Source organism: Strigops habroptila, chromosome 1 (assembly GCF_004027225.2).
Source record: "Strigops habroptila isolate Jane chromosome 1, bStrHab1.2.pri, whole genome shotgun sequence".
Lineage (NCBI taxonomy): Eukaryota > Metazoa > Chordata > Aves > Psittaciformes > Psittacidae > Strigops > Strigops habroptila.
The window spans coordinates 25414477-25442453 of NC_044277.2; the positions used below are offsets into that span (position 1 = coordinate 25414477).

Here is a 27977-nt window from a genome sequence, read left to right on the forward strand (position 1 = left end):
TTCCTGGTGACATTATTCAAACCTGGTGTTCCTTCCACACAGCTCTAGGGCTTAAGAGCGTTTTGTCCCAAAAGCAAGAGAATTGATGGACTTGTAAAATGTCATTCCCGTAAAAGAATATCTGTAATCACCACATTATAGACCGGGCTGGAGTGAAATACATCTGTACTTCTCCAGAGTCCCTGCCCTTTGGCCTTTGGAAATTGAATGTTCTGCAGAGGAACCACAAGATTTATGAAGAGAAGCAGGAATGGAGGAAAGGAATTGTGACTCTATGTGAGATGCCCAGTTCCCTCAGTGGAAGGGTGTTACTAGGCTCAGGAGGTTTTATTTGCACTACACAGTTTAGGGATTAAATTCATTAACGCAACTTGTTTTCGTGAATGTGTCCATAAATACGTCAATTTATGCCATTTTTATGAAAAATGTTATTCCTGAAGAAGAATGGTGAGAAGATACTTAAGAATCTTACCTGAATTTGTGCTATGAAAACCTAGTAGTCTCTGACACATCGGTGGATTAATGAATTTTGGGAAAAAAAATGCCAATTGAAGAGTTTATTTCATGGATTTCACATCGTAGTGTTCAACAGTTTCCCTCTAGCTTTTGTTTTCTTCACCAAAAGGTTCCCTAGTGTACTCAAGTCCAGATCTTACATAAAAACTCTGCAGTCCCTGAAGATGAACTGACTCATGCCACCCTGGTAGACTGGCCTGAAGTAACTTGGTCAGTTAGCAGGTGTGTTTGTGATTATAATAGGTTGAGGTTCCTGTTGACTGATAGTAAATGAATTTGCTTTAGGATAATATTAGATCTAAGAGTGTTGAACACTCTTGTCTTCCTGAATCATTCTTAGCTAACACATACATAAGTGTACATTTATTTATTTTAATTAATTGGTGGAGTAAAGACTCTTGAGTTGTAATCTTTGACTGAATCAGATTCAGATTAGAAGTTTTTCAGTTCTTAGTTACCCAGATGTGTAAAAAAAGTGGGGATGTGCCTGGGCTACAGTAAATTTGCTTTTAAAATAGAGCCTGTCTCTGTGCTAGTGGCAGGTTATTTCCTTTGATTTTACAGTGGTACCGCTTTACAGTGTCTGAAATTCTTTCAAAAAGTATAGTTGTAGGATTGCAGCCATCTTTTCTTACTTCAAGAACATTTTCTGTCTTTCAAATACAAATACGACTTATCTAGATCAAACATGGGAAGTACTTTCCATGAAACAAAAGTTCAAATCTCTGTGCAGATTTCTAAATTACAGGTAATCTATAGAACTGTAGAAATAGCAGTGAATGCCTTACTCCCCACTGCCCCCCCAGCAAGGAGTGCACAGTGAGAAATGCTGTTTCTATGGCAACTGTGCTGCAGACTGAAATCCTCTTAGCAGGCAGAGTCGATACTTTAATGAGCATTTTGAGTCCAATTTCAGGTACTTCTATATTTAGGCATTTAAAAATTATGTCTACATTTCATTTTATGTTAATTGTACTTTAGCTGTGAGTGAACCACCCCTGGAACACTCCTGGGTCATACGCACTTTAGCTCTTGGACACCAAGAAGCTGAGGAAAAAACTGCATTGTTTTCTTCAGCCAAGTTTGTCTTAAATCCAGAAGTCTCCCAGTAAGATAGATTTTAATAGATTCTCAGTTCATTAAATGCAATCTTCTGATACTGCGGGAATCCCTGGCATATAATTATGTGTCCAGATGAGGCTCATGAGGTCTGAAAATGTCTTGGCTGGCTTCTTTCAAGGCGAAACCCCAGGTACAGAACTGTGCAATATTGGGGGGTTTTTTTCTGCTATGTGGGGGTTTATTATTTTAAATTTATTCTGTGCTCAGACATAGGGAAATTAGGGTTTCATTGTAACAGATTTGTGTTCCCTAACAAAAATTTGCTGTTCTCCCTCTGTAAATATGAGACTGATGCTTGCTTTGCTTCATCCTGCACCCTTTTGAGAAAGATGATGTTGCATGCTCATTGGTTTGTATTAAAAACAATAATTTATATAATCTTTTTAACACTTTGCTTTTTCAATTATTTTTTTTTTAAACACAGAAAGAAGTATGCACACTAAGTTGGTTAGTAAATGTCAATTATTAGTAATTATGGATCCCTTCAATCAATGTAAGTATTAAGTTGAAATCTTCATCAGTAGTTTTTTGCCTGAAAATATTAAACTGTGTCTCTTTTACTATTCACAAATAGTGTTGTTTAGGTATTTTCTTAAATAGTATATGTTAGCATAACTTTGCACTATATAAAATAAAGCATTGTGGGTCTCATTCTTGATGATGCACTTTACATTTCTATGCTTAAAATAAAGACATTTGGAGTTCCTCTCTCCTCCATCCTTCACCAAAGAAGATGTGACTAAGTGTAATATTATTCAGTAGTCCTGCATAGAGAACACACTAATACAGCAGGGTTCTTCACATGGAACAAACAAAATAATGTGAAAAATCTGTATTTACCAGGGACTAGCATTGTTGTCATGAGCTCTGGAGTTTCCAAGAAGTCCACGTTACTTCTTTGGAATGTTTTGCTGTAAGTCATTTGAAGGTGTCTAAATAATTGTAAAAAATAATATATCAGGTTTTTTAAACAGGCTATTTTTTTTTTAATGGGCATTAGAAATTTTACAATTAATGCTATAACAGAGACATTGTGCTTCAAAACTTCGGCAATAATGACAGTGGGAGAGGAGACCAGATAAGCTGTGAAGTGCTTGCATGCTGTATTAAACACAGATTAACTTCTGTGCAGTTAACTGTTGCTCTGAGGCTCATCTCTTGGTTGTGACTCAGTGTAGTGTGGACGTGTGTTACTAGTGTTCTTGAGTCTTAGTGAAAGTAAACTTTGAACTGGGGTTTTGTTCAAAAGGAAAGTGAGTAAGCTTCAAGACTTCTTCCTTCAGAATGGTTTCTGTCTACAGGTTTAGGATTGTAGGGTTTTTTTAACAGTAAATTTACTTAAGGAAAATCTTTTTGTCTCAAATTCTTAGTCATCTGCCTGCCGCAGGCTAGAATTGGGCTGGTAGGACTTTTAATCACTACAACTTCCATTCGAATTACCTTTGTCTTTCTGACATTTTTCTTTATATATGTTAGTATATTTTAGTCCTTAGCAATTGAAATTTTGTTCTGAAGTATTAATTGTGATATATTTACCAAGAGATCAGTTAGCAGTATTTAATTTTTGTTCAGTCTTTCTACGTGATTGCTTTCTAATCTTCAAAATGGTATTATAAAACAAACAAAAGAACAAACCCAACCCCCCAAAGCTTACCTATTCCAGGCATTGCTGTTCTCCCAGAACTCATAAACAATGAAGCGGGAATCACTTGGAAGCTTCTGTATGGAAACACTAAGAATTGTAGAGTAGAACTAATTTAAAGAAACATTGCAAAGTTATTTGACATACACATCTTATCCCAAACTGCTTATGAGTAACACCAAATGCAGTGGTTTTTGGAAAAAAAAAAAGCCAACTGAAAAAATAAAATAAAAAAAACCCCAAATAATAAACTTAAAAAATAAGTGATTACATACTGCAAATTATCCGCGCTCCCCCCCCCCCCCAAAAAAAAATTTCTTGCAGTATTTTCACGGCTTTTTTTTAATTAATATTTTAGGATGGACCCATTTATGAAACTCATTTTTCATATTGCTTCAGTAGTGTAATTTATCTGAAGAAATGCTAATTAGTAATACAGAAAATTAATCAAACTGTGGTTCAAGGAAAATCAGCCGATACAGCATATCAGAGAACCAGAGAATCATAGAATGGTTTGGGTTGGAAAAGAAAGATCTTAAGATCATCTAGTTCCAACCCCCCTGCCATGGGCTGCAATGCCATGCCACACAAATCAGTGTTCAGATGTACAGCACAAAAAGTATATATACGTATTTCCCAGAGTGCCCAAGTGTGAGATTGCTGATCTTACTACTGATGTGCTTGAAAACTGGTCTCAGATTATATTTCATTCTGTAATAAGCAAAAATTTGTTTTGTTTATCGGTTTTCTCCTGATGTATGTGAAAGCACATTGTAAAATAGCAAAAATACTAAGAATTGTCAGAAAAAACAAGTCAATGTCATAAGCAGCTACAGTAAAACTCAACCGGTAGGTGGCATTACAGACTTACCAAATGCCGGTAAACCTGGGAAAGAATGGCACTTTTTGCCATCTGTTAAGTTGCGTTCTGAAGTCACGTAAGCTCTGTCCCCTGCCAAGGCTGCAGTCACTGCAGTGTTTTGCTGGATGTTTGTTTTTGGAAGGGGGCTGGGGAGCTTCTCTTCTTTGTTTTTTCCAGCTTTTGGTCCAGAAGAGAATTTTATTTTCATAGAATCACAGAATGGTTTGGCTTGGAAGGGACCTTAAAGCTCATCTATTTCCAACCCCCCTGCCATGGGCAGGGACACCTTCCACTAGACCAGGTTGCTCAAAGCCCCATCCAACCTGGCCTTCGACACTGCCAGGGATGGGGCAGCCACAGCTCCTCTGGGCAATCTGTGCCAGTGCCTCATCACTGCATTAGGGTCACTCTTCTTCCACTTTAACTTACTTTTTCTGGTCTGAGTGAACACTACTGATACAGTCCTAAGTGTGACAATCAAATAACCACAAGGCTCACAAATTAAAGATGCGACAGTCAGCCTTGGAAGATCGTGTATTGTGCACACATTATAAAAGTATTTCTTCCATATTGTTCTGTAGTGTGTACAGTAGCATCTTTCTCCAGCATGTTAAATTAAGAAATTCAGTAGACTAGTGAGTCATTAAAATTTATCGTTAACACAGTTGTAATGTTTCTTTTAATTCTAAAAGGAGCAAAGCAGAAATACACTGTTTAGTTGAAAAACCTGCTTTTTAATTTTTCCCATTCTTTATTGTGATTGAAAATTTTAAAATTGCAGCTTAAAGGGAAGATTCTGAAAGCTTCCAAGCAGAGAACTGTCAAACAAGGTGATAAGTTGCTCACTTGCCACGTGAGCACAAATGAAGGATGGCAAATGAGTCTTCCAATATAGCGTGTCAGCCTAGGGTCTTCCAGAAGCCATGAACTGATGACCTGCAGAGCTGAGAAGCCTTAAAAGACTGTTTTAGCACCTTTGGGATAGTCTGTATTGTTATTTTGTGATACTATTTAGGCTGCACATACACTGTGACATGTCTTTGTGGTTTTAGTTGTCTTTCAAAAGCTCTGCCTTACACACATGCCAGGAAAGAAGATGTTACAAGTTCTCTCTTCATAAATAATCCAGCTCCACTTAAAAGTCATTCAAGAAATTAGACTGCATTCCTTCCCTCAGCCCAAGGACAATAACATTGTACTTACTGCAGGCAGCCACCCTGAGTAGAAGCAGATTCTACGTACTGCTTCAGGGCAAGCCGAAATTCCTCAATTTCTTCTTCTACCACAGACATTTGACGTTGAACAATCATTATGTGCTGATACAAAAACACAACATTATTACTGCCATGTCATCTTGAGTTCCTTGTGCTTTAAAAACAGTAACAAACACAGTCTGCAGTCCCTGTGTTAGTGCTCTGGAGTGGAGAAGTAGAAATGCTCAAGTGTGGCTGTTACGTCTGGGCAAGCTGAGGCACAGAATGGAAACACCCAAATGAGTGTCCACCTTAGAGAAGGCAAGAGTTGTCTAAACCCTCGATGAGAGAGTCTTTTTGTAAGTACGTGAAGCAAATGTTGATCTTTGAAATGTTCAGAAATAAAGTCAGCATGTTTCCTTGGATGAATCTGGATGCAAGCAGGTGTGAGGTTTGAGTAAGAGTGTATCCCCACACTCTGCACTGGATGCAGTGTTACTTTTGTTGAGGTGCTCTCATAGTCTTTTACCTTTTAGAGCTCTGACTCACACCTGAATGAGATGCCTAAGGTTGCCCATGGTAAATGATAAATAGGGGGAATGGGGGTGTATTTTCTCCACCTTTCTGCAAAAATGAACTATTATTTTCATAAGCATAACTATGGGAGTTGACTTATTGATTCATCTATTGAAGCTTGTCAACTTTGCTAATGCAATATTTAAAGAAACACCATGTGCTTCTTACTTAATCTCTTACACAGGTTTTTGACTCATTTCTGACTTCATTATTGATATGTTATCTCACAGATTATCCCTCTGTCATAAGCAGCCTGTCTAGCAACATTGTAAAATATAATTGTATATTGTATAATATAATTAAAAAAACTAATGCAACTGCTGTGATGAAATAAGGAATTTGAGGGATCATCTATTTTTGTTATTTTTTCATGTGATTTCATACTGATTATTGTTTAGCACTAGATGCTCTCTCATCTTTCCTGATAAGGTTTCCTGTAGCAGTTTTGGAAAGGAGGGAGCGAGGAAGGAAGGGGAGGGGGCCATACAACAATTATTTAAAGCATGCACGCAGCATCAGGTGATTTGGAGCAGAGATGCTATCACCCCTTAAACACTGCTGCCAAATTTGGTAAATCTTATTAATGGCACCTATTCCTCCTTATGTGAGTTGAGGTTTTGGCTCACCGAATCTTTTGAAAACAATGCAAAAATTAACATAAAAGTTTTGCCCACATATTCTTTTGTTTTGTTGCCTCTTGCACAATGTATTCTGCTAACTGAAATGGTTTCTTATTGCTGGAAAAAATTAGGATAGTGATTTTTTAAATTAGTTTTCAGCAAAAGACGTCAGGTGAAATTGTTGTCTCAATGCCTGGCATGTAAAATCAAATGTCAAAATCATTATCTTGAAAAGCACTTACAGATCTTGCATTTTCTTCCAAAACTTCCTCTTCAAATGGCTCAAGCTTTAGATCCTTTGAGGCAGTTGAAAAAAAAATAGAAATATAAGAGGCAATACTACATCTGTAGTCTGCTCTTACCTTTTTAACAAACTATTCCAATAGCTAGATTCTGTTTAATCTCCAGAAGCTATAATTAAATCCCTTCTTTATTAGCTGTAAGTCAAACAGAAGCATTGCTTGCAAAATCTTGCACACTTCAGTGGTTAAATCCAACCCAGGCTGTTCTGTACAGTTTTATTTCTAATGCTGATCAGGTGATATTTCATTTGTAAGAAATCCGCTTGTTCACAGATGTGTAAGACAGATACCTTCTGAAATTGTCATGTGGAGATGAGCAAGGAGGGTGATTTGAATTATAAAATCAACAAGGCTGGAAACGACCTTTAAGATCATCAAGTCCAACCGTTACCCCAGGACTGCCAAGTCCACCACTAAACCATGTCACTAAGGGCCTCATCTGCACAGTTTCTGAACACTTCCAGGGATGGTGATTCCACCACTTCCTTGGGAAGCCTGTTCAAATGCCTGATCACCCTCTCTGTGAAGAAATTTTTCCTAATATCCAGTCTAAACCTCCCCTGGCACAGCTTGAGGTCTTATCACTCTTGTCCTATCACTCATTACTTGGGAAAAGAGACTGACCCCCACCTCTCTCCATCCTCCTTTCAGGTAGTTGTAGAGAGCGACAGGGTCCCCCCTAAGCCTCCTTTTCTCCAGACTAAACAACCCCAGGTCCCTCAGCCTCATTTGAAATGAACTATCAGCTATTATTCTGCAATCATAAAACTTTACACAGAAGAAACTTCCCTATGGGGGTTAATGGTTGCAAGGGACTGGTTTTTAGCATTGAAAAAGATGTGCTTGCTGCTCCAAGCCAGGTTTCTGAACTGCTGCTATTGCTCCTGAGGACAGGCAGGGCAGCAGCAAACAGATGCATCTGAAGGCAGCAGTATGCTTGCTTGGCACGCAGACTGGATGCGCACTTCATGAATCGATGATTCATGCAACACCGTCTAGTAACGCACACAAAATGAGCATTTACATGCCAGGCACATGCAGTACCTTCGAGCCCAGTGCCATATGGGTATTCTGAAATATATCCATATGCCTGACAAAAAGCAGATTGATTTGCAATAGGCAGCTGGAGCAAGATGCGCTCTTTGTTGATGGTGTTTCACGTCCTACTGCACACAATTCTTGTGTAAGAAAGATAAAAACATTCCTTCTGCGTCCCGCTGGGTGAGGATTGATTAACCTCAAGGAGCAGGCGTTCTGCCAGCACAAACACTGTACTCATGGAAAAGCCAACAAGAGGTGTGCAATTAAATCCAAATGGCCAGGGGACCCACACCAGCAGCAGGTAGCAGAGCAAGGCAGGAGTGAAGGTGCAGTCACACAGTAACTGCTGTGTAGCTTTACTTCTGTAGAATGTGCATAGAAGGGCATGACATGCGTGTGTGAAGAGACAAACACCCAGCTTTAATAGCTCATTTGTCAGTGCAGACACTTCAGGTAGAAATCCTGAGGAAAAATGCATATTCCTGTGGCTCTTCTATACTTACAGTGCCTTTTATTTCTAGGGGAAACAAATGGAAAAAGAGAGGGAAGGAATGACTCAAGTTGTACTGGAAACTCTCTATTAAGATAGCAAGATAAGTATTCTATTTTTTCCAGAAAATATGAATGCAGGGGAAAAAAAAGATATGAATTGAGGAAAAAAAAAGACAACTTACAAGACTGATTTGTGGTTAAATTCACCTTTGACAGAAGACAGCAGAAGAATTAGACAATACTATATCCTTCACCAGGTAGCTTTCCAGTAGGAAACACAGATGAATAACTTGCTGGCCCCCTTAAGAAGTTAAAAAGGTCTATACCCTACCACTGTTTCCCTTTGGCACGGAGCTCCTTTTCAGGCTGAGGTTCTCTGTCATTTATCTGTAGCAGATTTGATCATTTTCTAACATCCTTGTTGAACATCGTCAAGTTACTACTAAATGGTTGGCTGCTTTCTGTAGTGCTTGCAGTGCATTAGTGCTGTATGCCAGGTTTCTTTTTTCAGTCACATTCTTTTAAAGGTTAAGCTTCCTTGAAATCCTTTTGGCATCAGTCCATGTCGGGAGGCAACTGTGGCAGGACAGGGAGCTGCTGTTTCCAAAGCAGAGCTGGGAGTAAAGCAGGACCAAAGGCGAGAGTTGCATCTCATGATGGACTTTGACATTTCAAAATCCAACTTCTATCTATTCAGAAAAAATCAAGTTCCTCCTAAAATGTCATTAATGTGGCAACTGCTGTGTAATTGCTCTTCTCATGCAGAAATGACCTCTGGGAGGAAGCTGTTGTGTGCAGGTGGATGGGTATGCCCTGGCCAGAGGCTTATTAGAATGAGCAGACCATGAGGAGTTGCTGAGCACAACAAGGAGCAGAATGAGAGGCTGACAGAAGTTACAGACAGTGCCACGAGGAATGGCCAAATTTCACAGCTGGTTAAGGAGAAACGATGCGAGAGACTGTCAGACCTCAGGGATAACCAGAGGAAGTACTGAGCTTTTGGAGAGCAGTCTTGCATGGCCAGGAGTGCTGAGGGTGACTGTATCAGTAATGCAGCTAATCAGTAATAAAGCTGAGATAACCAAAATACCAAATTTTGGTCCCAAACTGGGACCAAAGGGGAAAAGTAATTAGGGGCAGTTTGTTCACTTGGGCGGGAGCAACAGCAGAGAAAGGTCAGAATGCTTGTCTTGCTGAGCCCTGTGCCAGGTCACCACCATTTATTCTGTCATCTTGTCTAATCCCTCACTTAACTATTTTTTCCTGTGTGTATAATTTGCTACTGAACTCAAGCTGGACTAGCAGGCGAGAAGGAGGAGACACTTGTCTGCCAGGACCCAAGGTCTGAGCCAGTGCCTGGGTAAGGAGCACGGATCAAGCCACAAATACTAGATAGACTTAAAGTCCATGATAATGTTCACAGGGGAACATCCATCCTGCTCAGCTGGGAAGAAGGAAGAAGATCAGGCTGTTGCATGTTCATGTTTCTGCAAGTGCTGCCTGTCTGAGGGTGCTGGTGAAGGCACCTGTGCCGCTGTGCGTGAACCCATGTCTTTGGAGTATGTGCACAACCTCACTGCTGGTGAGCACTGACCTGCAGGGAGGAGCAGCATCAGCCCCACTGGGACTGGAGCAACTCCTGGGTCTGAGAGGAATTCAACCTAAAACCTTGCCTCTAGTGGACCAGGAGGAAGAAATCCCGAGTCCCAAATCCTTGAATACAGCCACTCCCTTAGCACCTATCCAACATTAGCTCTCTGTCCTTCAATAGGGACATTTAGAGAGCACCACAGGAATTTAAAACCTTACTTTTTCCTCTGCTTTCTTCTCAAAAAAAAAAAAGTCCTCACAGAGAGAAACTTTTAAAAGCATTCAGTATGATTGAAAGAAAAAAGGAACAGATATTTTCTCTACAGACAGATGTTACTCAGGTATTTACAATCCTTGGGAAGCCAAGGTTTCATTGGATCAGATGGGTCATTTGTCAGATGCCCAGGTGGCTCTGCTTTGGTGCAGAAACTGCAGGCAGTCTCAGGGCTCTGGGAGCTCCCAGGCAGGATGATGGGATTTGCATCAGCTTTGGTTGAACTGTACTTATTAGGAAAAGTGTTTTAATCTTTATAAATCAGTTTTCTCTGGTGGGGAAGGAGGAAATAAAACTTTATGTCAAGATTTAGTGGGAAAGTTTGGAGAGGATGAGGAAAAAAACCTGATCCTAAAAAGAAAGGCTTGTCCCATGTTCCCCAAAGCAAGCCTAACTAAATAGAATCCTCCAGTCATAATGTGATTATTCAGTTCTTGATGAAAAGTTGGATCTGTGGTGATGGGAAGGGAAAAGGAAAACATAGAAAAAAACATGTCATGCTCTGATGAAATAGGAAAAAAGGTGGAAGGAAAAATGTAGGAACTTAATGAGCGTTAGCTCTCTTAGGTGATGTTTCACTCATTGATTGGAAAGGCTGTGACTGGGACATGGAAAGCAGTTGTGGTTTAAGGGTTTCTTTACTGAAAGTGAGAGAACAAACAGGTGAAAAGAAATATACACCTTCTTTTCCAGCCTGTCAATCAGGTTTTGGAGTCTGTTTATCTGGGTCATCCACTGGCCGTTTTCCTCCATCCAACCTTTGGAAAACAGAAATAATGAACTCTTATAAAGCATTACTGAATGCTGGAACACAGTGTATTCATGTATTGATTTATTTTATAAAAATGCTTGGCTTAGCTGGCAATTTAGTTTGCTTCCTGAAGATTATGCTGCAACTAGTTGCATGTTCATTTAGGTGTTACTAAAGGAAAGCATGATTTTGACTATATGAATTATTTTCTTTCTTTTCAAGATACAATTGAAATCCAGTACAGAATGAAAACTACATTGTAGATTAATACATTCAAGTGCTTTTCAAATCATGCTGGTACCTCAATAAAGAAATACTCTCCTGCACAGATGTAACCAGCTCATTACCTGAGTACCTTCCGCTCAAAATGCAAAAATCATCTGGGGGGGGGGGGTGTGTGTGTGCGTGTGTGTGTGTGGGTGTGTGTGTGGGTGTGTGTTAAGGTTTTCTCTATCTTAATATTTTTCTTAGTTTGCCATTTCTTCGTCTTCTTTATGTAAATGTTTCTGTAAGAGTAAGAGTCAGCTCTTCTGCTGCATAGCAAGCCTGTCTTTGGGATTCCTTTTAAATACATCCCATGGAGGGACCATGTGCTGTGTCTTGTCTGCAGTTCCTCTTTCCACTGAGAGCACCGGTGAAAGTGAAAGAAAGGCACTCAAGAATGTCTGAAATATCCTGGCGTGGGCAATACAGCGCAGGTGACAGGATCTTACTTCCTCCTGCAGAGAGACAGCAGACCTGCTGTAGGAACCTGACTGCAAGGACATTGCCATAGTCAGTCTGTTGCTGTTCTTAGGGTCCTGATACAGTACTTCCAGCAGAATTCCAGCATTATTCAAAGGTTAAGCGTATGAATGTTCTTTCCACAAAAACCAAACCAAACCAAAACACAATGATCTTATGAACAGTAGAAAAGAATTAACTGGGTGTACATGTGCAGCTAAGTGATCTAGGTTTCTGGCATGGCATGTTGAGGAATTCTGATATTGAGGGATTCCTGAAGGAACCTCCTAACATAGTTGTAGAATGTCTTATATGCATTGGGAATAAGGGATCTTCATTCAGAGAAGGTTCATTTAGCTGCCACAGCTGTTTTCATACTTAAACTCTGATGGGTTTTCAGCTTTGTAATAGTCATATGCAATATGCTGTCTTTAGGGCTTTCATGTATCCACTAATTATGGATATAACCTTGCAGTGGACTCTCTAGCTAATTTAATAACATTAACTGGCTGTCCTAATGACCTTTTTCCAACTTTCCAACCAAACAGCATTCCTAGGTGCTTGATGAATTGCAGCAATATTTTTATTCAGATTGATCCATCCTCCACTAGATTCTCCTAGAATGAGATTTTGGGTTAGAGATGTGCAATTTATGCCTGTGGTGACTGCAAATTTTGACCAACTCAAGATCAATTATGTTTCGTCATAATAACTTTCATATTTTTGTTTTTCTCCCTAGTCATGGAATTTAGCAGCAGAGGAAAGACTAAAGACACTGTGTCTTGTCTGTTTATAGGGGTAGGACATGTCCCTTTTAGAAGACTTCCTAACTCTCCATCTCTACTGCAGTCGTATTTATAACTGTATAATGATCTGATATCATATAGCAAAGGTGAAGCTAGAAAATGTTGTTCTACAAAGGCACAAGCATCTCTGAGCCTCTCTAAATTCTCTGGAAAATTTTGCTTTGCTAAAGTCTTGAGAAAATATTCAAGGAAACACATATGTGCATTATGAGAGCAGTTGCTGGCATCACCCACAGTGTGAATGTGTACGTAAGTGATTGCTCTAAAGAGAGAGAAAGGTTATTTATCAGAAACTGAAAAATTTTCAACACATGCTATTGATATGCATATTTGTTAACTTGCTCATTTTCCAGCTGAGAGTTCTTGTGGCACTTGGACTATGTTTTGATCAAACAAAGAAATCTTAATACCTGGGATGTACCACAGGTGTGATACGTAGAGGAGGCAGAGTGTGGCTTTACCTGAACAAGTACAAAGGGTAAAGAAATGCTGGCTTGAGACTGAGCACACACGTACACTTGCAGTGTCTGTGCATGTGGGTAGCAGGCAGTAAGGAGGAAGACCAAGTGCTGAGACAAACACAAATCTTGTCTAGAATATTTTCGCTGTATATGTGTGTGTATGCACACTTTAAGTATCTTTAAAATGTGAAATGACATACCTGTGCTAAAACGAGGGCTGTTTGGTGACAGGGTGTTATTCCTGTGCAGCCTCCGAGCTGAGTGCTTTCCTGGCCATTGAATTGAGAGCACTTCTGGTTTTGCTGGATCTTGTCTGCACAGAAACAGGAGACTTTATGAGGTAAAAAAAGAAGGGTTAAGCTAGTGTAAATCTATCTTTTAGAAAGAGAAAGCTCGAAGTTGGTGTCTGTGATGTAATTCTGACCTGACCTAAGGAACCATTCACACCGTTTCCTCATTCCCATGAGTTTTGCAACATCTCTGCAGAGTAACTGGGGTCACAGGAACAGCTAAAAGTGACATATGAACTTTAAACGTTGACCGCTTCAGCTTAAAGATTGAAAAGACAAACAGTAACATGTATCTGATAATAAGGGAGGAAAACTGATGAGAATTAGCTAATACTGGATGGAGAACAGATAGATTGCTGGGACTGTGAGCACCCTTAAATTAGTTGAGGAACATATTAATGGGATTTTGATTCAGCCAGTTTGCCTCTGGGTTAAGCATAATTGAAGATGATTTTACATAGGGACTGGGGCATCTGCACTAGGAACTAACTCATTTTCTCCAAAATAGCTGTAGTTGAAGTGCTGAGTTTGCCTGGCTTTTCCATTGCTACTCCTATAGTCCTTCAGGTTGCGGGGTGAAATGTAAAATGGTGTTGGAGGTTCATGATGACCCCACTGCTCACACCTTTCATTGCAGCTGGGCAGGAGGTTTGCTCACCTCTCCTGCCGAGTCTGCTCCTCTGTGGTTTCCATGGCACACTCCAGGGAGCTCTGGAGGGACTGAAGCTGGTTCAGTGTTTCCTTCAAAAGAAAGCGAGTCACAAACTGCTCCAAATTAGAAGCTTCCTGATAGTCCTAAAAAATTAAAAAAACAAGTAAGGATTTGCCTGCTAGGTTAGAAATATGTGAGGAAAGATTCAGATTTAATTCAGAAAGGAAGCAGCTTGGATGTTTTCATGCTTATACATGCAAATCACATAAGCAACCTATCTTTATGTTTTGGGACCAAAAGACCTCTAAATTTCCAGGTATAGATGCTGACCCGACCCAAGCTGAGAGAGTATCACAACATCATTTCTACCTCCAAAAAACCCCTTTTCCTTACATTTCTTAACTCCAGTTGATGGCAGTACCACATTACTTCTGTTAGTGTGGAAAAGCCAACATACGATTGATAACTGCAGAAACGAATTCAAAGCTTTTATTCAGCTCCACTCTTGTGAAAGATGTTTATCGAGCCCACTGGCCTGTCTCTGACCGTGACTATGGGAATAGTCTTTGAGCAGGGAACATGCTTAGTGATATTCCCTGTAAAACTCCACCAGCAGTTTGGCTGGAGGGCTGCCTGTGCCAGACAGATTGCCTTCTGAATTTAACAGTCTTTGGCTGATTTTTGTTCCTGTAATTTGTTTAATTATTGTTGAAACCATGAATCAGTATATTTCACAATTACATTAAATGCATCCAGAAGTTCTTTGAGTTGGAGATTGGTTATTGGAAAAGTTTGCACCTATATTTAGCGGTGTATAATGATTTCTTTCTGTAACAACATTTCCAATATATTTTATGTGTTCAAAAATATTTATGCCTGTTTTGTGTAGATGATTTTGGAAAGGAATTCTTAAGCCTGCTCTCTCCCTGGCCCAATGAATCGTATTTCCATGGATGGGGTCAGCTTTAACATTTCTGGCAAGCCCAGATCTGCAAAGCTAGTTCTGCAGCGACATGCAGGTAATGCTGTCTGAGCGGGTTCACCTATACAATAATATAAAAACTCTCTTTGTGGTTTTCTCATTAATAAGTATAATAGGATAGAGCAGACCCCTATAGTCACTGCTTACTGTGTAGAGCTCCCATCAGTAAGAGGGAAGGAAAATGGACTTCTATCTCTTAAACTCTGAATGAATTTGTTGGCTCCTACTCTGATGAAAGTATGCTGGTATGCTGGTGTGCATTTTTCATATGCCCTAAATCTGCTTATGTGTGCAGAAATCCCATTCAGCTGATCTTGAAAGCCTTTGGCTACAGTTCCATCTAAAATGGTTTCATAAAATATGAGGTACATTGAATGAAAGATTTCTCTAATCACTACATTTGAAGATAGATGATGGTCTGTTATCTCCAAGCTTTAAAGAAAACCTGTCATTTCAATGTTGTTGCCTCCTACTCTAGCTGACAACCCATTTGAGTATTTTTGGCAATACATATGGGTATTTTTAAGCTGTTCCCTGTTCTTCCCAATGTGAAATGCCTTTTTGACTTTTAGACTTCTCTTAGAATTTTTGCATGTATGTGTTTGCAATGAGAACACAAATGTGGGATGTTTTGAAATTTAAATGTAAAATAAAAGACTGTAAGTTAATAGCTTTAAAAGAATTTTGCTCTCAAATGAGAGTAATCTATTCACAATATGTGTTATTAGTTCTTGTTGGAAGACTTCTGCTAGAGAGATCTCAGATGTTAAACCACCCGTGAGTCATCGGAAGTTACTCATGTTGCCAGGAGCAACTTCTATATTTACTTCTGTCTTCAGATTAATCAGGTGTAAGCCACTTTCCAACAAATAATTTCTCATTTATACATTTTTAAAATAGATTTTCATGTGAGATTGTCCACCTTTTGAGTGAATACCTGAAACTCACACCAGTCCTACAAATAACATTTATGGCAACCTTTATGATTACTAAATCTTACTATGCAATAGCAAAGCTTATTTTCTTCTTCTTCTTCTTCTACACTGTCTCCATCACAAGTGATTTAAAACTTTGGTGCACCTGGCAGACATCATTTAATTTCAAAAAATTTTGATTCCCTGGGACATGTTAGAACAACATGTGTGAATCTGTGTGGTATGGGCAGCTAAATCAAACCCTGCAGAAGAAATCCAGGGTATGTTATAATTTTTCACCTTTCACCAGTGCTCTTGGAAATAAATGAACAAAACATGACAGAACTGACCACTTCTTGTACGTTTTAGAATATCAAAGCAATCTCACAAGAGTAAGATAATCAAAATGTTTTAAAATTCTGGGCATCCAAAAAGTAAATGCTACAGATGATACCTCCATATAGCTTCCTGCTCGTAGTCTGTTAAATTTGATACTGGCATGCTGAATTACAGCTTAAAATGTAAATCCATGCTGTTTCATTTTGCCAGCTGTTCAGGTGGGCCCTCACTGATGGGAGGGGATCATATAAACATTAGCTCTGTAATACCTGCTGCCAAGGCTGGCTGCTTTTTGACTCCTTTTGAAATTATTTTCTGCACCTGAAAGTCATTAAGATTTTTTTCATCAAAACTACTACAGGTTTGTGCACTGCACCAGGATTGAGTCTTTTTTTCTTCCTGTTCTGTTCTTCCTTAAGTTCTATACTTGGAAAGGACCTATGGAAAAGGTCTTTGTGATCTTTAAATACAGCTTACAGTTACAGGTACACAGAGCTTTTTCCTAAAGATGGGCCATGCAGGGATGCTAACATATCTATACAAGTCTAGAATTATCAATATATCAAAATATTATGTACATTTTACCCAAATATTAGTGCTTACAACCCTTCTATACAGAATTACTTAACTCTTTTAATGCACCAAGTTGGGCATTTTGTGGAGATAATGGCTACTGAGTATTTTTCTTTAAGTAACGGCTCTAAGCCAGCAAATCTGAGCTCACAGCAATGCTGGACAACTTTGACTCCTGCCCACTGAAAGACAACTATGCCTATCTGTCGTTCTAAAATTCTTCAAAGGTCATGGAAAAAGGTATTCAGCATATATAAATTGTCAGCATTATAATTTAAGTCATGGAGGGAAAAAGAGTGGCCATTATAATCCAACTTAAACCTCAACTCCAGCTCTCAGCAATGAGGAATTACATGCTTTGCTATAGTTTCACTACTCTACTTCATATAGAAAAATGCTTTCATTTGCATTTCACTAGAGGCACACTGGTACAAGATTTCATTAGGAGAAAGGCATTGTTATTTCTGAATTAAGAAAAATGTGTATCAATTTATTAAGTATATATTATGGTAAAATCAGCTTAAGTGGCTTGCCCAGCATTTGTATTGTTAGTGTATCGTGCCACCAATTAATAATAGGACCCACTGATGGTATCTATACATAAACTAGAAAAATGACCTGTTTCTTTAATTTCATTAGCTGCAAATTACCATTCATTAGCATATACATTATACTGCACATCAGTTTGAGCAGTCCGCATGAAGTAAGTCTGTGTTAATGTATCACTCTGCTTGTTAGTTTCACTGATTGTGAGCAAATAAGGGTAATTTTCCACATCTACTTCATCAAGAGACAACTGTGACCTTTTTGAGCAGCTAAGATTTGAGTTCCCATTAATGCAACTGAAAATACACATAATTGGGTGATTTCTCTGTGGAAAGGTCACTGTGGTCTTTAAAATTTGCTTACAGCTGTGTTAGAAGGTTCAGAAGAGGTTCTCCTTTTGTAATGGTGGAGGTGGTGGGGCTTAGGCATCCACATCTCAGGGCCACCACAGCTTCAGTGGCTCTCTTGATCCGCTCGAGCCCTGGTGCCCGCCCCAGTCCTCTCCCCTTGGGCAACCTGACACCATGTTGATCCACTTATCAGAAGAGCAGCTCCTTGAGATGGGAAGGAGGGAGATAGATACCTGTGTTCGCTTACTTAGGACATGCAAACTAAATTTGGTTGGGGCAAAAAAACAACTCTGAGATCTCTCAGAAGGGGTGGGAATTTAGGCAAAAGCTCCACAAACTTAGTGGGATAGGATGTCTGGCTGTCAGCTAGTCCAAACCCCTTTTCAGAGCAAGGCCAACTTCAAAGCTAGGCCAGGCTGCTCAGGGCAATGTCCAGCTCAGTTTGGTACATCTCCAAGGATGGAGATTACTCCATCTCTCCGCACAAAGAATTTTCCATCTGTCTAGTCAGTGTTTTCCCTTCTGCAAGCTGTAGCCGTGCTTTTCCTATGCACCCCTGAAAAAGACAATATTGCTTTGTTTTCTCTATAACCCTCCTTTAGATAGCAGAATTACATCTTCCCTCAGCCTCTTCTCCAGGCAGAACAAACGTGGTCCCCTTGGCCTCTCCTTCCTATATTGCTATTCTGCTATGTAGTACATTATGTTATATAGCACTTTATAACTTATTTATCATACTTTATTTGTAAAATTAGTTATAATAGTTATTACTGTTTCTTATTTTGAAATTTTCTGTTTCCTATTTTATATGTTGTATCAAAATAATGTAATAAAAAATACCTATGCATATCTTTACAGAAAATACCCCCAAGGTGACTGAAAAGTAGGTATCATAGATAAAGGCTCAGTAAGGATTAATCTATTTAAATTTCCCTTGATCACGGAATGTCTCCTGCCCTGTGTGTTTAGATCCCACATTAGCAGGACAACGCCATGGGTTACAACTTTAAATTGAGGATATAAAATTAGTCAGAATAACTGTAGTAAAATGAAAAAGAATTCAAGCCTCTTCCATTTCATAAGATCTGGTTCTTCAGACTGTAGTTCTTCAGGCTGGATTGATGGGTGTGGCCAATGGTATCATGTTCAACAAGGCAAAGCGCCAGGTCCTGCACTTGAGCCACAACAACCCTATGAAACGCTACAGGCTTGGGGAAGAGTGTCTGGAACGCTGCTGGCAGAAAAGGACCTGGAGGTGCTGACTGACGGCCGCTGAACGTGAGCAGCTTGTGCCCAGGTGGCCAAGAAGGTCAATGGCATCCTGGCCTGAGTCAGAAATAGTGTGTCCAGCAGGACCAGGGCAGTGATCATCCCCCTGTACTTGGCACTGGTGAGGCTGCACCTCGAGTACTGTGTTCAGTTCTGGGCCCCTCACTACAAGAGGGACACTGAGGTGCTGGAGTGGGTCCAGAGAAGGGCAATGGAGCTGGTGAAGGGTCTGGAGCACAAGTCTGATGAGGAACGGCTGAGGGACCTGGGGTTGTTCAGTCTGGAGAAGAGAAGGCTCAGGGGGGACCTTATCGCTCTCTACAGCTACCTGAAAGAATGGAGTGAGGTTGAGGTTGGTCTCTTTCCCAGGTAACAAGTGATGGGAAAAGAAGAAATAGCCTCAAGCTGCCAAGTACAGGGGTGGTTTAGACTGGATATTAGGGAAAATTTCTTCACAGAAAGGGTGTCAAGCACAGAACAGGTTGCCCAGGGAAGTGGCTGGGTCACCATCCCTGGAGCTATTTAAAAGATGTGTAGATGGGGCATTTAGGGACATAGTTTAGTGGTGGACTTGGCAGTGACGGGTTAATGGTTGGACTTGACGATTTTAAAGGTCTTTTTCACTCTAAACAATTCTATGATTTCTTGATTGACACTGACCTGAAAAAACTTAGTGATAAACATAAAGGAACAAATGAACTGGATTCAAAGCCAATGCATGAAACTTAATAAGCAGGATAAACTGAGTAATACTTGCCTTAGGTTATTCTTACGTGGCAGCTATTCATTACATTCATTCTGTGAAAGGCGCATTTGTCAAAAATGCAATTTCAAAGAGAACAAGATTAGATTCTATGAAAATTATTTATAAATTCTGATTACATGCCCAAACTGGTGCTAGCCAATTTAACATGAATTTTGTGAAAACAAAACTACAATTTGAAGCTCCATTTTCACTCAAACAGAATGTTAGTTGTGGAACTCTGTTGTCGACATATGATTATCTAGCTTTTTTGCTTTTTTCCAGTTATTTTGTTTTTGCAATATAATTTACATAATCGCTACTGTTACTACTACTTCAATATGCAATTAAAAAAATCTTGGTATTCTGGTTTATAATGGGTATCAACCCTCCAGAGTGCAGCTATTTACATAATTGCTATAAATGCACCATCAGTAACTAACTTGCATGTCCCTGTGTTACTCTTTCAGCTCCTATAATCTTCTCTTTTACTTTTACTAGCTCCTATTTTTAGATTATTCAAGAAGTTTTCCAGTAATAACAAGGTTGCATTAACTTCACTTAGCTTGGGGTTTTTTAAGCAAAGCAGAAAAATGACTGATTTCATAGGAGCAAAGAATTAGACATGCTGTGTCAGTCCCTGAATCCAGCATCTTGCTCTTCTGCACCACGCACTCCCGTCTATCTTTCTGGAAGCAACATGTAAAAAGTAGCTAGGTTTTTTTGCCCCCCAAATGCTTAGAAGGATATTTCACAATTTGATTACTCTATTGAATAAAAATTATCTTTCATTCCCATCCTAAAATTCCTATGTTTATGTTTCTCATATTTAAATGCTGGGTATAAACCAATCATGCTTACTGCTGCTTAAGTGGCATTTGCTAGTTCACCAAGTGTGGTCCCCAGCTATCACAGACAGATCACTTGCTGTCCTTCATAAAATAGTTGCAAAGGAGGGAAGAAAGTCCCTCCAAAGCAATTTCCTACCGACAATCTTTCTTGCTTATTTCAATGTTCCCTTTACTTTAGATTTGAATTTCTCTTTTTGCTGTTAATAAATATTTTCTACTGGATGTGTAGAAGTCTTGCTCAAGCCAAGTCACTGAAATCATAGAGCAGGAAGCATGTCCCATCCTGGAGTCCCCCGGGTCACTTGGCCACCAGCCAGCTGTGGTTAGACTTTCACCAACACCAAGCTGCCCTCAGGCACAGGGGTTTTAAAATCATCTGAAACGGTCCTTGCTTCCCTATAACCCTCTGCTGCCAGCTGTCACTGTGCAGATGCCAGTGCCAGTGGGGACACGTAGGGATACATCCTGGCTAGAAAATGACCCTGTGCCATTGGCAAAAGGAAAGGCAGAAAGCAGGAGAAGCGGGGAGTGCTCTTCAGCTGGTGAAAAAATGTGAACTTCAAATGTGGGTTATAACTTTGATAAAAGGCACTATCAGATCAGAGTAAGCCATCACCAGCTCTTCCTTTGCAAGACAGTTCCCCTGGGCAAAAACCCTTCAGAGACCTCAGAGCTATTCAGGTACCTAAACTTGAGTCTGGTACCCTACAGAGACCCACCTGATTTCCAGCTGCTGCCCCAGAAGGGGGTCTCATTCTGCTCCTGAGTCTCCTAGAGGTCCTGTGTGCTATTTGTCAGGCCTGTGCAGACATGTTGGACATCCTTGAATACAGATTTTCTAAAATACCACTAGATGCTTGATTAAACCCCTGAATATTTCTGTATTATCAACTTCACTTTATATGAAAATTACATTTACAGCGATTAAATGAGCTTTGTCTAGTTTACCGAGAACAGAATAGCCTGCCAGCACCAGCAGGTTGCATTTCCAATAAACTATAGCAATACCAGAAATAAAAATGATAGAGAAAAACTTGTTCTTACTGAGTAACTGACATATAGCAATAATTTTATGGCTTGATACCTAAAGGAAGACATGTTCTTTAGTCTCTAAGTTTCTGGTTTTCAGCATTCACAAGTCAACAGAACCAAGATATCAAGCACCTTAAAAAAACTGGTATATTTTTATCTAATTGCATCATTACTCAGTGACAGATTTTATTTTCTGTGCTGTGGGTTGCAAAGTTTCTCTTCATTGTATTTATATGTGACTACAAGCTACAGATTGTAATAAACATGCAGCTTGCTGAAAATGTTATGTTTATTTGGGTAATAAAATCCCGTAAGATTAAATATTTTAATTACATATGCTTTTGTGTTTTGTTATAAAACATGTGAGGAAAAAAAGGCTTAATGAAACAAGCCTTCCAATGCATTTGTGAAGTTTTGCTGAGTCTTTAATTTGTAATGCTTCCTGTATATAAGATGAAGAAGAAATGAGATAAACAGAACTATACCAGCTTGTACTTTCATTAGGAAAATATCAACCAGGCAGGTACAAGAAAATAACTGACACTACTGATTAATCTGTCCTCACCACTCCTGCATAAGCAACTCATGCAGACTCCTGATAGACAAGAAAAATTATCAAATATCAAATGCCACAAATCCCTTTTAGAATCCTCAGATATGTGTTTCCCGTCCTTGTGTAAAGATGAAACATGAGGAGAGCAGTAACAAAATGGAAGGCCTGTAGCTTCCCGAGCATCCTCTCGTAAGATGTTTTTTGTATTCAAAGTGTGTTGCTTGCAATGCAACTCAGGGTTTTTTTGTGCTGAAGTACGTTCCTTGCTATATCTATTTCTCTACATTTTTAGATTAGGACTTTCCCATCAAGCAACGGAGCATGATCCACTCCTACGCCCCTAAGGGCTTCCTGTCTTCCCAGGTGCTATTTCGTTTGGTTAAGAGGGATCTTGCCCTAGAACGGTGAAAGGAAGTCTGGTTTCAAAGTTTCTTGAACCTGCTAACACACTGGAACGTTTTCTTCCGTAGATGACTTGGTATGTCTACTTTCAGATAGCACAGGACTGGAAGAATTGAGAAAAGCTCAGTTCAATAAAGCTGTGCTGACAACCCTTTCAAGCCACAGTGGGCAATAAAGTACACAGAAATTACCCTGCAATTACCTTGCAGGAATCAGTTATTTGCTAATCTGTTGGATTAAAAGCATCTCTGTGTGGAAATAATTTGGAGTGATGAGGAAAATTTGGTTGATCTTGATTTAAATCCAGAAATCTATAGCCAAGCCAAACTCCAGTTGCTCTTGGTGGAAGATTATATTGGGTTTGTGTGGTAAGGTTTTGGTAGTGGGGGAGCTACATTTTATGGGGATTTAATCTGTATCTCTGTCTATATCTGAAATAAGGAGAGTTTAAAGATTAGGTTTGAAATTTTTCAGACATGCCAACCCACTTCAGCTTTTCATTCAAGACTGACACATCTTCCTTCTCTAGCGTTTCCTTGGAAACTGAAGCTGAAAAATTTTGCTAGGGCTCCAATTCCAGAGCTGCCTCCCATGCAAAGTATCTACTGAGAACAGGTTACTTGAATTAGTAGGAAAGCACAGACTTTCTATAGGAAGGACTAAGTGGTGATTGTTTATCTGACTCTAAATTGGATAAATGAAGCAATCAATTTTCGAAGTTGCTCCTTTTTCCTCCCAAATATTTAAGACTGAATGAGTTGCCTACCTGAAGTGGCATGCACTCTGGGAACGTTTAGCAGAGACTGATAGAGGTGCTGAGCTTTCTCCAATCCACAAGAAGTCAGAGGGGATGGAAAGCTCACAGCAACCCTGAGGACTGCGCCAGTAATGAGCCCCACACTGCAGAGTGGAGCTCAGGTTCAGTCTCAGAAGTTTTTACTTTTGTTTTTTAACAGAAGAATTTGGTCCTTGGAAATTTGGTCATGGCCACTGGAAACAGACTCAGCCACTGTAGATACACCATGTCTTTGTAGCTCTCAAAGTGTAGTCTTCAATTCAGGGTTTTTTTTCTATATACAAATTTTCCAACTAGATTATGGCTTAGAAGATAGTAACAAATGCTCCCATTACTCAGTGACTACTCAAAGGACTAGGTGGCTACAATGGCAGAGCAGCGACAAAGCTTTATTTTGCACTGGGAGAGGAAACCCAGGCCTTGCTCTGGATACCTGCTGATGTCCATTCATAACTAGACCACCCATTTCTGAGGACCTGCTTGTTAAAGCTGCGGAGTTAATCTGAGCTAGGAGCTACATCACACCTTGTGTGTCACTGGTGATAAGCATCTTTTATCCACGACATCCCAATATGCTAACTTGCTTTTGCTGCGCCCTCAGCTCTATCACAGTAGTGGGAGGGATAGAGCAGCTCTGGTGAGCACCTGGTGCCCAGCCAGGGTCAACACACCACATGATTTTTTTCAAATTCCAACTATTTCCGGATGTTGATATGCTAATAATATTTACCCACATCTGCCATTGGACATGGAATCCTCTCTTGGTACAACAATTCGAAGAACATCCTTCAGATCATTCGCAAAGATAATTTTAGTTATATCCAAACTGTAATACTTTGCAGACACAGCTTTACAGCTTTGAAACTCGACCATTTAGACTAGCCTTTCCTACTGGACTTTTGCTACAAACATGTATATTTGGAAGAACTTAAATATGAATTAATATCTTTACCTACATAAAAAAAAATACTGCATACACGTTCAAGTAAACAAAATATACAATGTAAAGAAAATTTCACAATTTTTACTCACTTTCTTTGTTTTGTCCATTGCCTTCAGTATGGTTATGTTTAAGTCTTCCAAGACTGATAGAACATTTTCATACTCTCCTAAGTGCTGGGAAAAATATTCTAAAAGAAGAAGAAAACCCATGCCAGCTATTAATGACATTAATACCAATTTTTGAATTCAGTTATGGTGTTATTAACTACCTAAACATATAAAATGAACAAGAGTTACAATGAAAAGGATGATTTAGTTTTTTTTTTTCCTTCAAAATCATTCCCAGAGTACTTAAAATACCATAATCAGAGTTAAAAAAACCATTTTTCTTCAATAAATGAGTTGCCAAATTGACAAAAATTTAAAATGTGAGTTTGAGAGCTGAAACAGACCCACAAAATATCTGCATTTTCTTTCTAAACTGGATTTTCAGTCTAATGGTCTACTTTACAGTTACTAGCAGGAAATGAAGTTTTTGTGTGTATGTACTAAATTTGATTATTTCCATACAAAAATGAATAATTCTGGTAAAGCCCTTAGAAGAGGTAAGATCAAGTGGGGTCTGCTGTGAGTCGGGGTGAAGTGAGAAATGAAGAGACCATAAGTTGGCCAGTTAAACTTCTAGTTCCAGGTACTGTAATGATATTTTCAACAAATATGATGTATGCAAAATGCATTTAACAAAAATCATGGAAATATCCTAAGTTGTGTGATATCCTTGCATAGCTGCTCAAAGCAAAGGGCATTTTAACAGAAAGAGCTGATGTAAAATCAGGGTGCATAACTCAGAGGCATTACAGTGAGAAGAGGAGGCAAACCTGGGAAATCATGATCCAACTTCCCATTTGGTCAATGTGTTGAAACACAATAGAAGAGGCACAGAAGGGAAAAAGTATGAAAAAGAAAGAAAATAATGTTAAAGCTAGAGACTGTGTTAGACAAGGCATTTAGACATCAAATCACCTGGAAAAGCATGAAAAACAACATCTAAATGGCAGACAGGAAGAACAAGATTAGATAGGAGCTTTTTGAAATAACAAATAGCAATACTTTGAGGCTTTTAAGAGGTCAGCATGAGTTTCTTGAGGGAGTCATGAAAGCATAACATTTCAGGACACTGAAACATAAGCTGGTATTGCTAAGAGATTGAATGAAATGATTTAGAATGAAGATGTATTGTGAATTAGTATCCTGGAAATGAAGCTTCATTTCTGAGAACTTGGATAACTCCGAAAGAGCTGTATAATCACTAGCTTAAAAGTGTGTTCAGTTAACTTAGTACCAGGTACACAGATGAGAAACACCCTAGTGGCAACCTATGAAAGATTTAAAGGGCAGCTGAAGCAGCCCATATTTAATGAAAACAGACAATAAACAGAACCACCACCAGGCTGACATCCCCTCATCCCTCTAGCCAGCCTGGGGGGTTTAGGTACTGAGCAAACCTATAAACCTTCAGTGACACATCAACAACAACAAATCCCTTGTGGAACAAAGCCACCTGCCTTCCTTGGCCAGTTTTACATAATTTTAACCAGATGTTCAACCAGAAGTCATCACAGCCAAATTCACTTCACCTGAGTCACTTGCCATATATTTACAAGCCGCAGGCTGAGCTGTCTCTTAGTGTGTTCTTGGCCATGGGTAGAGTCACCCTGTGGGTGAGTAAATGAACTGGTATTGAACTTGATGGTATTTTCAATTTTTGTATGTCTTCAACATTGTTTGCCACTGGATAATTTATCAGGCTGTTGTCTTTCCCTCAGAAATAGGCTGGTTTTAACATGTAAAACTGAGGGGTTTTGACGTTTTGTGTGAGGAACTTGCAGAAATTTTCTGTAAATTGTTTTCTGCTGTAAACAGCACTCCTAAATCAGGTGCTGTAAGATCAGCTGGAGAGCAAACAGGGTTTTGAGGAAATCACTCACAGCCCAGAATGTGGTATAGGAGCAGGTAACTGGGCTGAATTCTAGGCCTTGTAGAATGGGGGGTGGGGGAGGGCTGTGAGGAGAGAAGATAGAACTTGACAAGCTGCTGTTATCACTGGCTCACGTTAGAGGGAAGTAATGAATTTTCCTCTTTTTACTAATATGACAGTCTCTTTCAAGATTGCCAAAGCACTTGTACCTCTGAAAGTGATAAACCAACTAGAAAAAATATCTCACATGAAAGGGAAATAAGATAAAAGTTATCTATCAGAACAGATCTTGAAGCTTAGAGAATGTGAAGTATTGACGAGGAAAAATATTTTCAAAGTAACTCCTGCGAGTAATGGATGAGAGAGTGTAAAAAGGTTATAAGTCATCTTCATTTTCCCAGGAGTTCTTTCAATTGAAACTATTTTCTGTTTGAGCTACAAAGATTAACCAGGAAAAGAAAAACCATATCACATGATATGTTCACTTGCGCAGGGCTGCCACAGGCACAGATTATGTTCTTGCCCAAAAAGGAACTTACCACAGAGCTCTTCTGTGTCAAGGTTGCTGGAAAGATAAGAGTATCGAAGGTTAGTAAGCTTAGTAATTTATTTTTGTTGGATTAGTAAACAGTAGGACTCGAAGATTAGCCTGACTCAAGGATTAGCCTCTGTGCTTGGGCTGTAGCAGGAGATGTGAGTGCCCAGCCCTTGCTGGCCTTCCTCTTCTGCCTTGAGACTTGTCCTAAGCTGAAGGCAATAGCTGTGCTGCAGCCTTTCTGAAGCTGGCTGCAGGTGCAGTCTCCCTTCCTGACCATAAACTGGTTTGGGTTGCAAAGGACCTTAAGATCATCTAGTTCCAACCCTCTGCCATGGGCAGGGACACCGTCCACTAGACCAGGGTGCATGTTTCCACTGGCACCTTCCTACTCACCAACAACCCTCTTTGAGGTTCCTCCCCAGCCTTTGTGCATCATGGTGCAGAGTCACTGTTCCTCAGGCTTTACACATTTGGTCCCAGTGCTAGCAGAAATCCATCTAAACACCAGATATTTGGGGGTTTTCCCCCAGTCTTTCTGCCTGTACTCCTATTCTGTGATTGTCATGCTGGACAGCATGGTTCAGTCCTCCATGCTAAATGAGGGAAATCTCAGGAACTTTCTGCTGTTTACAATCCTCACTCTGTAGTAGGGTTCCATGGGAGAGACAGCACAGTAGAGGGATAAAACCAGACATAGCCCATCAGCATACATAGTTTCTAAGAATTTCTGGCCATAGAAAACCATTTCATCAGTACTATGGCAAAATTAGTGATGTGAAAAGCATAGCTGTATTGCCATATTCCCACGCCAACATTAACATACCCAAGTGCGTGCAAGTATCCTATACGATTCAAAACGGTTCACTTGAAACAGATTTCATCTTGATCAACTCTAACTCTTAAGCAATATTTTCTCTTTGAGGCCTTAATAGTCAAAAGAAAAACCATTTGACCTACAGCTCAGTTCTCAAAGTTAGCATATTGACTCTCTTCCAAGGAGGAGAAGAAACTGACTATTAAATAAATTTAAAAGCATGAATGTCCTTTTTAAATCTTGCTGAGGGGTGAATATTGAATGGCTTATTGCACTTAGGATTTTTTTATTGACCTTTTAATAAAATGATGACACAGTATTATCTTAAAGTTGCTTTCACCAATGTTAACTCCCATACATCTGGCTTTTATTTCATGAGGGAGAGAAACAGATGGAAATTGCATGATCCTGGGTTGTTACAAACTTGCATACTCAGGCCTATA

The 27977-nt window shown here is 39.6% G+C and overlaps 1 protein-coding gene across 3 annotated transcripts in view; it reads right to left on the minus strand.

The window, feature by feature from the left end:
* NECAB1 (N-terminal EF-hand calcium binding protein 1) overlaps window positions 1-27977 on the minus strand; it is a 51129-nt gene that overhangs the window by 1956 nt on the left and 21196 nt on the right. Inside the window, exons 4-12 of one of the 3 annotated variants that reach the window (XR_003994161.1) lie at window positions 26722-26747; window positions 24295-24392; window positions 13920-14056; window positions 13172-13284; window positions 10912-10988; window positions 6774-6827; window positions 5346-5458; window positions 3293-3357; window positions 2479-2570 (exon numbers count right to left, since the gene is read on the minus strand). Coding sequence is in view for 2 of the 3 variants with exons in the window: in XM_030504577.1 (XP_030360437.1) it covers window positions 2479-2570; window positions 3293-3370; window positions 5346-5458; window positions 6774-6827; window positions 10912-10988; window positions 13172-13284; window positions 13920-14056; window positions 24295-24392; window positions 26722-26747 (788 nt within the window). In the remaining variant the exon portion in view is untranslated. Of the gene's footprint in view, window positions 1-2478; window positions 2571-3292; window positions 3371-5345; window positions 5459-6773; window positions 6828-10911; window positions 10989-13171; window positions 13285-13919; window positions 14057-24294; window positions 24393-26721; window positions 26748-27977 lie in introns of all 3 variants that reach the window. The other 2 variants (XM_030504577.1, XM_030504590.1) reach the window with 2 other exon arrangements.